Source organism: Cornus florida, unplaced genomic scaffold (assembly GCF_030987335.1).
Source record: "Cornus florida cultivar Cherokee Brave unplaced genomic scaffold, ASM3098733v1 CherokeeBrave_3.0.0_Hap2_Chr10, whole genome shotgun sequence".
NCBI lineage: Eukaryota > Viridiplantae > Streptophyta > Magnoliopsida > Cornales > Cornaceae > Cornus > Cornus florida.
This window is the reverse complement of record NW_026775580.1, coordinates 100974842-100986652: the sequence shown is the minus strand read 5'-3', so window position 1 is coordinate 100986652 and position 11811 is coordinate 100974842. Positions and strand designations below refer to the sequence as shown.

Sequence of the window (11811 nt, the reverse complement as noted above, 5' to 3'; positions counted from 1 at the left end):
GATAAATATTTTGTCAAACATTCAACATAAGGTGATATAATTAACTTTTCTATACTCGACTACATGAATAAAGTCCTATATTAAACACATATACTTTTCTATAGGCGACTATACGAATAAAGTCCCATATTAAACACGTATACTTATATCTTTACGCTTGTAAGTTGTAATGAAATCATCAAAATGTTATAATGGAAGCACTCTAACAGGAGTCACAGCCTCAACTATTGCATTTTGGGTGAGTATGCCTAGCTCCAACAATTTAATGGAGAATCATACATTTTCATGATATATTTAGCAAGAAATTGAAGAGAGAGAGAGAGAGAGAGAGAGGATAAGATACATGGATAATATGAATTTGTTGGCACTTTTAAAGGAAACGTTTACCAAAAAAACAAGCTAAAATAACTATTAGCATTGAATTAACCAAAATTAGCAAAATAGGAAAATGAAGGAAAAACCACTTACATGGATGGCATTTTTTGTAATTCAGCTGAAAATATGAGGGTAACTATTAAGTCTCCATTTCCCATCCTCTTACTTAAGTTGTGGGCTGCGGCCGGTCGCCTCTGGTTTCAAAATTGATCCCTCCGCAAAAAACCATTGTAGAGAGAGAAACATTTGCATATAGAGAGAGAAACGACATATCCCAACCATTACTGGAGAGAGGAAGAATTTCAGCGATAGAGAGAGAAACTACAAATCCACAACTATTCTAGAGGGAGAAGATACATATAGAAGGAGAGAGAAGAAAATTATAGAGAGAGAAAGTGTATATAGAGAGAGATTGTCTTCGTATGGAGTAATGCATCAGAAGAAATCTGAAGTTCAGATCGGAAAAGAAAGCAGCGGCGTCTCTTCCGATTTCAACCCAATACCGCCCCTTCTCTTCCCTTCCTCAATCCACCAAAAACATCCCCAACAATCCCACAATTTCCAATCAAATCCTCTCTCTCTACACCCTTCATCATCAGACCCAAACCCTCAAATTCTCATCAACCTAACACAGACCCAAAATGACCCAATTGCTCCCAACTCATCGTCGACGTCTACACCGAAAAGTACTCCTCACAAGAGACCTCTCATGACCCAAACCAACCCAAACCCATCTTCATCTTCTGCCAATTCTCTCATCAAATCACCCACTTTGTCTAGTCTTCATCAAGACCCATTTTCTTCAAACCCTCCATTGAAGATTCACTACCCATATCGGTTTCCAAACCCTTCGAAGACAAAAGCCGCCGCCCTTCAACTCCTCCGCCATATCCGTCGCCTCCGCGTCCACCTTCGTCTCATTCTGCTCTTGTCTCTCCCATTTTTCTACTTCTTGGTTTCGCATCCAAGTCACTCATTTGTTCTAGATTTTCTCTCAGCTTTCGCCTTCTCTGCAGCTCTGTTGTTCTCTCTCAATCTTGCACTACCACGCCTTCCCTCGATTCGCCTATTCCTTGCCCGTTCGTTCCCGGTCAAGCTCTCATCGGGTAACCGGGTTCCGAGACCACATTTGCCAGTTTTCTGGTCAATTGGGTCGAAGCCAAAGTCTGATAAACGGGTGAATTCCGGGTGTTGGGTTCAGGCTTATAGCAATGGGGACGTTTATGAGGGCGAATTTCATAGGGGAAAGTGTTCAGGTAGTGGGGTTTATTATTACTACATGAGTGGGAGGTATGAGGGTGACTGGGTTGATGGCAAGTATGACGGATATGGAGTGGAGACTTGGGCGAGAGGAAGCCGGTACCGGGGACAATACAGGCTAGGCCTTAGGCATGGGTTTGGGGTTTATAGGTTTTATACAGGTGATGTTTATGCTGGGGAATGGTCAAATGGTCAGAGTCATGGGTGTGGTGTTCATACCTGTGAGGATGGTAGCCGGTATGTCGGGGAATTCAAGTGGGGCGTCAAGCATGGGCTTGGTCACTACCATTTCAGGTAATTTTGGAGATGGTTTCCATGGATTTTGTTTCCATTTTTAAGAACTTATTTTTTGTTAATATTGTGCTGGTTTTGAGTGTTTTAATTTATTTGTACACTACTAAATTATTTTTTGTTAGATTATAGTGATTGTGAATGCTTTCATGTATGCAGTTAGATTTTAGGCTCTACACAACTCATGGAATTAGTGCTCTTAGGTGTTCATTTTTTTTTTACTCATCTGTTGTTGAATTTGCAGGGTTTCCTTTGATAGATTAAGTTCTATCATTGGGTTCATCATACATTATTTTGAACATGTTCGAATTTTAAAGTTTTGGATTTCTTTGCTGGTGATTTTGGAGTGTGTGATGGATGCTTGGAGTTTGAAGATTAGATTACACAGGTGTTTGACCCTTCTAGTTGGCAAGGCACTAGTTTAAAGCAAATGTGAATGTAGTAAGTGATGCATCACTATTGCTACCTTACTCAATATTATGTGTCATGATGATACAGATGCAGAACTTGATATCAGAATTAAAAAATTTCCTACAAATATGTGCATGCTGAACGTAATGAAAGATGAAGAGAATTTTAAATCAAGCACAAAATTAGGAAGGAAGACAAAATTACCGGTATTTAGCTTATGTATAACAGGTACCACAAAACAGGAATCCTAGGTTAAGTCTAGAAGCCGTTAGTCAAGATATGTCCATAGACAGTTAATGGTAGTGGAACAGATTAATTATGTGCAATGACGACAAAATTGGGTTGTGCGCGTGCATGTGCGTGTATGTGTGTGTGGCATGCGCGTGTGTATGTGTGTGTGAGAGAGAGAGGAGTCTAAATAAGTACGGTGCAGTTGTAGTAATACAACTTTAATATTTGGCTTCATATAGAAGATAATATATAGAATCAATTATTATATCAAACCAATTGTTGGGAAAAAAACTTGGCAAAGAGAGAGGTTGGGCTTGCAATTCCAATGGTAGGGGAACACATACGTCCAGCCTCACATGGCCGAGGCAGCCATTCATTTAGACTTGAAGATCGATTTAGCCATCTTCGCACGTGGCTATGGACAAATTCAACAATAACTGGTTCAAGATTGGCCAGCATATGAAAATTTGGGGTTGACGTATGCAGTATGTTTGTAGCAACAAGTTGTCTCTATGTTCACACACCCACACCCACACTCACACCCACACACATATGAAGCTTTTAAGCTTTAAACTGCTTATGCTGCTTCTATTTGATTTTTCTTTTTATTCTAATGTTAGATATTAGTATTACTTTGCAATTAGGGCTTGAATTAAATTTGCAGCGTCTAAACAAAGTCTACCTATCTTGTGAGGAGAAGCTTAATAAAACCTCCCTTCTTTTATAAATCATATCTATATTGTATGGCAGCTTTCTTGTCAACCATAGTTAATATGACAGTTGTATAGAATCTTTGTGTAACATTCGTGTCCATCTTTTCTAAATCTCCATTTTTATGTTTGTTTGTTGTTCTCCCGGGATTTTTCCTCTTCATTCTTGCTTCACTATTGAATGTCTTATCAAGTTAATCAATTACAAGGAAATTTGTGCCTAATTGTCCCTTTTCAAAGGCTGGATTTATTATCATTATGGCACCAAAATAATAGACAAAGAAACCAAGATCAAAAGAGAGTTTAGAGTAGTGTAGATTGAGACATTCGGCATGTTGCATAAAATGTTACTATGATTTGGACACGAATTTAATTGTAGTGAAACATTATTGATAGTGAAACATTATTGGAACAATGTTAAATATCACTAAGGAAACAATTAAATGATATAATTTCATATAAAAAAATTTAATTGAGAACTTTTACATGGCATAGATTTGGACAATCTTGCCAACCTTTTACTATGAAATAGATGAATGTTTCTTAGGGAATTATTTTATTCTCATCCACAATCTCAAGTTTATGGAATTTTCTTTCTTTTCTTTTCTTTATTTTTTTTTACCCCTATTTCCTTATAATCCACTTCTACAAATAAAGGATGGAAAGGGGAATTTAATACATTTCTTTTGTCATAAAATCTCTGGTTGCAGACAAATTTTAAAGTAGGTTTACTATATACTAGTAATTGTTAGGATCTCAATCAGGCATATGGAATGGAAGAACTGGGACATGTTTCTTTTTGTTTTTTAAGTATCACCGGTAGAAGATACTTATCAAAAAAAAAAGTATTACCGGTAGAAGATGAATGGTTGTTGAGGAAATTAAAGCTGCAAACCTTAAGACATGTTCACCTGTTACTACTTCAACAGAAAACGAGTCCGTAATTCATGTCAAACTTGTATGATGGCCTTTCGGAAAAAAAACTTGTATGATTGATATTCTTATTAATGTTTGAGTTCCTTTTAATATTTAGATAGAGACCATATAGCATTTGTGAACGTTCCTTTTTCTTTTTCTTATTCGCCATCTTATCCAATTTATAGATCAGATTTGATTGCGGACATCTTAATGAATTATTTTATTTGTACTTGGACATGGCCAGTCAATAATGCTTTTAACTTAGTTTAATCTAGATGAATGTGCTGCAAATGTTCTTGGGAACTGGATTATCTTCCAAGTAATTTGGTCTTTTTTACTGAAGAAGTCTACCTGGCTCAGCGTATTTGTGACAAGATCCTTCTTTGACATTAGACATTGAGTCTTATGGTTGTTTTGCAATCACAACTATGAATAATAACATGCCACAAAGATACATTTTTAAAGGCCAAATGTACAATTATTATTATTATTATTTATGTATATCTGGGCATTAAGTCATCTGTATATAATATCCAGAAACGGGGACACGTATGCTGGAGAATATTTTGCAGACAAGATGCATGGGTTTGGAGTGTATCGATTTGCAAATGGGCATCAGTATGAAGGAGCCTGGCATGAGGGTAGAAGGCAAGGACTTGGAATGTACACTTTCAGAAATGGAGAAACCCAATCTGGGCACTGGCAAAATGGGATTCTCGACGTCCCAAGTACACAGAACATCACCAATCCTGTATCTCCTGTTGCTGTTTATCATTCCAAAGTGTTGAATGCAGTACAGGTACATTTGATAACCCTGTCTTGATTCTTTTAACATTATCTCTAGAATTATTATTACTAAAAGATTATCTGCTTTTGAGAAATATGTGATGCATAATTTTTTATTGTTATTGGAATAACTGACTCTGCGTGACCCCAAGATTCTGTTTCTTAAGCTCTGTGGAACAACTCATTAAAAAAATTCTCAAGCAAAATTTTCAATGGTTTTGGTCAATCTCATTACCTTGATGTTCATTTTAAGTTCATTCACTACAAAATGACTATTTTATTTACTGGCATAATTGTCCTTTTCAAATGGACACTTTTTAAGTTTTAGTGTTTTATGGTTAGAAATGCAATCCTGTGGATGTCTTTTAAATAAATAAAAAATAAAAAGTTGCTTTTTACCCGTTGGAAAACAAAATTCTGTAACTGTTTTTATTTTATTTTTTCTTTCTAATTTTCTTCAGTTTTATGACTACTAAAATAGGCTGGTTGAGTTTTTGAGCAAGGGCGTGACATGCAGGACCATCTTTAGAGGTTTGTTAGATCACATGCCATATCAGCATGAAGAGAAAGGATTATGTCCATTGTTTATGTGCCACCTTGTAGAAAAATCATGTTTGATTTTAGGCTTTTCGCCAAACTTAACCATTCTTTCTAAAATTATTCTCTTAGGTTTCATTCAATCTGTATCATCTGACTAGATTTGATCTAATGTTCTAAACTAGATTCTTGAATTGTTTAATTGAAGTGATCTGTCTGGTAGGTGACATAGGGATCGATTATTCTGAACCAGCACAATATTTGTGCCTTTCCAAGAGAGTGAGCTCCTCAGTTGCCATAATAGCTAACTAGTTGACATTCTCAGTACCTTTTTTCCGGTCATTTATGGCTAACCAGTCTCAATTTAAAATTAACCTTTACGGGTCAGAGATTAAATATTTTAGGGACACGAAAATTGCATTAAACCAAACAGAAGTTTTGCAGATTGGTTCAGTTCAGTTTCTTTGTGCGTCATTTTGTTGTCAGATTGGAACTGGCCTATGTTGGTTTGGTGGTAGGGATTGCCAAAATTGACCAACCCAAATGTGTGCAATTATTTTGGAACCTCATAGTTTGTGCAGTTGAAATGGCATGTCTTTTGGCAAAAAAGCTGTCATAGGTGAATCATTTTGCATTCCTTGTTCTGATTATCATGGTAAATAACTATAGTCAAACACCATTTGTGAAAGAGACTTGGAGATTAGGGAAACAAATAATTGGGAAAGGAAAATTGATCAATTAAAAAAACAATATGGGAGATTCTTAATTTCTTAACGGTATCTTTACTATCAGGAAGCAAGACGAGCAGCAAAGAAAGCCTACGATGTGCCCAAGGTGGATGAAAGAGTGAACAGGGCAGTTGCAGCAGCTAATAGAGCAGCCAATGCAGCTAGAGTAGCAGCAGTAAAAGCTGTTCAAAAACAAATGCATCACAGCGGCAACGATAATGACATTCCAATGCCTGTTGGATAATACTGTTTCTAGACTAACTACCGGAGCAACCATTGGGCTTCTACAACAGAAAACAGCTGCAAGAGGATGAAGCTTTTCTGATTTCAGATCAAACAGCACTTCATCTCCTTTAGAATCATTATCTTTTCAATTCTACTTTTCTCCGAGAAGATGTAATATGAGGTGCCCTCCTTTTGGAACCTGTTTTCTGAATAGATGAGCAGCTTGGTGGTTCTTTCCTTCTCTATTTGAGAGAGATTGAGAGAGAGAGAGAGAGAGAGAGAGAGGTTCTTTTTAATGTTACTTTTTCCTTTTTTGGCCTGTTTTTGTAAAGTTAGCTAGTTGTAATATAAGTGCTGGTGTCTAGGGAATGCATCAACCAGCTGGTGTTGTACGTATAATAATGACGTGGAAAATGAACTGTTGTTGTAACATCACTTAATTAAGGAACTAATTTTACAAGCCTTCTGTAACATCACTTACTGAAGGAACTAATTTTACAAACCTCTCGGTGTAATTCATTACACTGATGCCAACGGATTCTTTACTTTATGAGAATGGGATAATACTTACATATTCTGTAGTTATCTTTTAGTGGCCTTTATCTGCATTAAACTAATTTTACAAACCTCTCGGTGTAATTCATTACACTGATGCCAACGGATTCTTTACTTTATGAGAATGGGATAATACTTGCATATTCTGTAGTTATCTTTTAGTGGCCTTTATCTGCATACGCAATGCAGTTATACCACTAGGGGGAATAAAATGTCATCTTGCAAGGCACACAGTCTTCTGTTAATGCAAGCAAGCCTTTGGGTTAGCTGCTCATATCGGCTAGAAGTTATGAAGTCATCACTAAGAGCCTTGGACCAGGGAGAGGTCTTTGCCCTAAAGGTTCCAATTTTCTGATTGAAATATTAACCATTGAGGATAAAACTTGCATATCATGTGTCTAGTGGCCAAACACATTTGTCTTTCCTCTCCTACTAAACCATAGTAATATGGAGCTAGTTCTGGGTGTGCTCCCATGCGCATCAATTCATTGCTTCTAAATGCGCATGCAAAGACGGTCATGATTGCATAAACTTGACAAGAATCAAGAAGTCAAAAGTCATGGACTGACTTCTATCCTCCGCACCATAAATAGCTGCAACAATTACTAAGAGGATTTGTAAAGAGTACCATCTACAGAAATGGGATAAACCACATATATATTAGCTTCCAGCCTACAACGGCACTCTATTCAAATTAAGGGATAGGATTTTTGTAGGATTCCAGCCTACAACGGCACTCTATTCAAATTAAGGGATAGGATTTTTGTAGGATTTTTGCTCTATCCTAGTCAATCACAGCCTGTTGTATGAGCAAATATTTTCCAATCATTGCTGACTAAGCAAATACTTTCCCTTCAAAACATCTAACTATTTGCTACACCTAAGAGGAAAAGTCTCCTCAATTAAGTCGTATACATTTTAGCTGCAAAAATAGACCAAAATTTCACATTCAATCTCTAACTCATGACATTACAGAAATCTGCGAGTGCTCGTACAATATCACATAACCATTGACATGAACCCTCATCCCATCAAACTTCACCCTGCCCTGTACAATATCACATAACCATTGACATGAACCCTCGTCCCATCAAACTTCACCCTGCCCGGCAGGTAGAATAAATTCAAACTAACTGGCCCCATATTTTTATCTAAAACAGTGCTCACATCAAATCTGGAGCAACATGGTAAGATTCTTTGTCCAAAAAATAAAAAATAAAAAAAGGCCGAATGAGCAATGAGGCATGCAGTTCCAATTACAGAACATTATAGACAATGTAAAATAGCCAACTACAGGTACATGATAGAAAAACACTGCTTAAAAAGATACTAATCAGGAGCATCTGAATGTATCATATGCCCACACCAATGACACCATAGACCAACAAGATAAGGACATCAAATGGTTTATAAATGAGTTGTCACCATTAACAGCTAAAATTTGATTCAATATTGAAAGTTCTGCAACTGAGTATCTAACCAAATAACAAAATTGAACATAGAAATCCCATTCATTCTAAAGAAGTTTGCACCAAGGATGCCTCATTCCACATTTCTATGCAGATTTAACTCTCGGTCTGCTCCCTCAGCCTTCGGATTGTGCTCCTAACCGTCACAGCACTTGCAGTGCTGTTTTGATGAAACAAACATCATTAGGAACACATCACAATTACATACATATGCAATATAGTTTATATATATTGCACAGAAATTTATATATGGCATGATTATAGAATAATTACTTTAATGTGTAAGCACCGCCTGCTTTGACTTTGCCACAATCTTTGCATCCCCAAATTCCAACAGCCTTCCTTTTCACTGCATACTGCAACAGCACACCTTGAATTAGGGCCACCATATGCATTTGAATAATAACAGGCCCCGAGGCCAACAAGATAAGCAAACAAAAGAGGGATGGGGGGATTCACCTTCCCACAGAACTCGCAGAAGTACTTGCTATGCTGACTAACTTCCATCTTCTTAATCTGCTTCCGCAGACTAGCCCCATAACGTGTACCTGAAATGTCATTGGATAAGTACATCCACATTTCTCACCATTCATGCAAAAGTGCAACTACATATATTAATATATGCAGACACCACACATAGAAAGTGACTACAAGTTCCTTACAATTTCCACCGAAGAAGAAAAAATGAAGGGAAAATAATGATCCTGCTATCACTGCAGGGAGGGAAGTCATGCATGTCACTCATGAGTTTCCCTTTGCTTTTCTTCCCTTCCTGATTCAGCACTGCACCATCAAACCCAGCTTTCTAGATTGTCAGCTTTTCACATTGCATCCCAATTTATATGATTATTCTCCATGAAACAACAAATGGAGCTCAATGTACAAAACAAAAGCTAGAACCAAGGGCTCAATTGCTGATATCCCTTTTTTTAAAAGAGACATTGCCCCCCAAAAACCAAACCGACAGCAAAATTCTGACAGCTTACAAACTTTATTTGCCCATAGAGAGGAGAGAGGAAGGAGGGTAAACTTCCCCACACCCATTGAGTCAGTTTTTCTCCAGAAAGGTAGACTTTATGTCTGTGATTGGAATATGCATTTATAGTCAAAGCCAAGTGGAAGGACTATGCATCTATGAAAGACAACCAAGGATATAAGACACACCTCATAATATACCTCTCCCACAATCTCCTATGTATTTAACCACTAGTGAGTGGTGATATGCTGACATCATGAAAGGAAAATGGCAACTTAAATGTGCATTCTTTGATCCAACTGTGGTGGCAAGACCCCTGCAACAATTTACTGCAGCACTTCCTCCAAGTGACAAACTCCATAAAACCCTGAGTGATGAATGTTTACCATCATCCTTTTTCCCACTTTCTACTTAGGTATGGACTTGTTAGCCTATAATGTGTAGGAAAAATGAATCCACACTCCAATATGTGTTGTGGCTCAATTATTGTGGTTCTTGGCCACCGAGTAGCAGGTTTCTTTAAACCCTTCAATGTAACATGGCATGATGTACCATGAAAAATGCTTGCTTACAGTGAGGAACCCTATACCTACAATGAGAAGCCAAAATCCCCCCCCCCCCCCCCCCCCCCCCAGCACCCAACCCTTATTCCCCCTCTCCCTAATTACATTTAGTTCATGAAATTACACATTTTAAAAGCAAAATGAGAATAACAAAAGAAAACAAAAAAAAAAACATGCTAGGCACGTACCATACTTCCCAACAATACCCGCCTTCTTGGTTCTCTTAGTCTGCATACAAAAAAGGAATCATGGTGTGAAACTAATGCAATAAACCCAAGTAACCAAAAGAAAGTACAATGAACTTTAGAGCACAAAAAAATGAAATATATATATATATATATGCGAAGAAATTGTGGGTGATCGATATCAAACACAATAATTGATTAGGATATCAAGAACACCATACTTCCTGGTGTAACAAGGAAGACAGATAAATGACTGTTCTCCCAAATTAATAACAAAATATTTTTCCAATATATGAGAGCAATGGAAAGTTATTAAGCAACTACACATGAATGGGCCAATTCTAACATTATATAAAAAATTTAAATAAGATAATTTAAGCTTGCTAGAGGCTCCTGAAACTGCCTATCTACAGCATTTTCCTTTGCCCCTTAACCTGCACACCGGCTGCCTTCTAAAGACAATAGGTTAATATCAGCATGTTATCATTCAATCAATTAGATAGTAGATACTAAACGTCACATCCAATTCAAGGATAACATGGCAAAAGCACTTGTGCCCCAGGACAACAACATCCCTCTCCAAGTCACAATTATTGTGGCTGCGTTCTTTGGCTGGCCAGAGTTTGATACATTGCCTACAAACCTGCCAACCATCTAATGGATCTGTTTTTTACGAGAAAAATAGTTGAATAATGAGATACCATTAGGGATTTTTTTCATGCAATCGATGCTTCGTTATCTTGAATTCCCTTCGATACTCTAAACTGCTAAATGACATATAGATCAGATCAGTATGTGTGTGCAACTATGTATTTGGCTGTCAATTCTACAAATAAAGTTAGGTTATATCATCCAAAATTGAACAACAAATAAAATGACAGACTAATAAAAAGCAATGGATTCGACAGTCTCACCACCATATCCATGATAAGATTTAAATTAATCACATTTTATAAAATAAATAAATAAATAAGTTAAAGTGAGAGATATCCTATGACTACAAATCCTATGATTATTACTTGTAACTTAGAATCGTCCAATCAGACAAACGAAAATTTCAGCTTTAAACAATTAACACTGAAATAATCTTCAATGCACACAAAAAAAATAATAATAATAGTAATAATAATAAATTCCAGCTTCATGCTTCTCCATATCAACAAGAGATTAATTCCCAACTTAGTACCATTCACAAAAGGTATATTCAGATATGCGTGTATGTGTATATATAAAGATCTATAGAGATATTTAGAGAGAGTACCATTTTTACGGAGCTCGGAGGACTCAACTGAGAGAAGCACCAAAAACCCTACACTTCGCTCGCGAGCGGCCAAATGAACGTTAGTCTCCTTTTATAGTCTGCAAAATTCTTCGGATGCCGCTAACTTGGACATCTTTGTGATGCCCTAGAGCCCACATTCGGCCATTTGGGCCTGGTTTACCAGTTCTGTAAACAAGACTGGCCAGGCCTTGTCCATTTGATCAAGCAGAGGGCGCAATGATTTATTTTTTTTTGGTAAAATAACAAGAAGTTTTTTTTTTTTTTCTTTTCCCTTCCTTAAATCCTGTTTTTGCATCTCCAAAAACACAT

The 11811-nt window shown here is 37.0% G+C and overlaps 2 protein-coding genes across 6 annotated transcripts; one reads left to right on the top strand and one right to left on the bottom strand.

Annotated features, from left to right (window-relative positions):
• The first annotated feature begins 574 nt into the window (after positions 1–574).
• Positions 575–7044, top strand: LOC132276412 (phosphatidylinositol 4-phosphate 5-kinase 1-like). Of its 3 annotated transcripts, XM_059777825.1 has the most exons (4): positions 575–1929; positions 2171–2314; positions 4734–4995; positions 6312–7044. In XM_059777825.1, exons 1-4 carry the CDS (start codon positions 806–808, stop codon positions 6489–6491), a joined length of 1710 nt encoding a protein of 569 aa, XP_059633808.1. In that variant the 5' UTR covers positions 575–805; the 3' UTR covers positions 6492–7044. The 3 variants fall into 3 exon arrangements, with proteins under 3 accessions (XP_059633808.1, XP_059633809.1, XP_059633810.1); XM_059777826.1 differs by lacking the exon at positions 2171–2314; XM_059777827.1 differs by lacking the exon at positions 6312–7044 and having other exon boundaries at positions 2171–2367; positions 4734–4855.
• Positions 7045–8328: 1284 nt separating this feature from the next.
• On the bottom strand, positions 8329–11564 carry LOC132276411 (large ribosomal subunit protein eL43). 3 transcript variants are annotated; one of them, XM_059777824.1, is made up of 5 exons: positions 11482–11564; positions 10224–10263; positions 8956–9044; positions 8770–8852; positions 8329–8656 (listed from the first exon to the last, which is right to left on the bottom strand). In XM_059777824.1, exons 1-5 carry the CDS (start codon positions 11482–11484, stop codon positions 8593–8595), a joined length of 279 nt encoding a protein of 92 aa, XP_059633807.1. In that variant the 5' UTR covers positions 11485–11564; the 3' UTR covers positions 8329–8592. The 3 variants fall into 3 exon arrangements, with proteins under 3 accessions (XP_059633807.1, XP_059633806.1, XP_059633805.1); XM_059777823.1 differs by lacking the exon at positions 11482–11564 and having other exon boundaries at positions 10224–10269; XM_059777822.1 differs by lacking the exons at positions 10224–10263; positions 11482–11564 and adding an exon at positions 9159–9268.
• Positions 11565–11811: the final 247 nt, after the last annotated feature.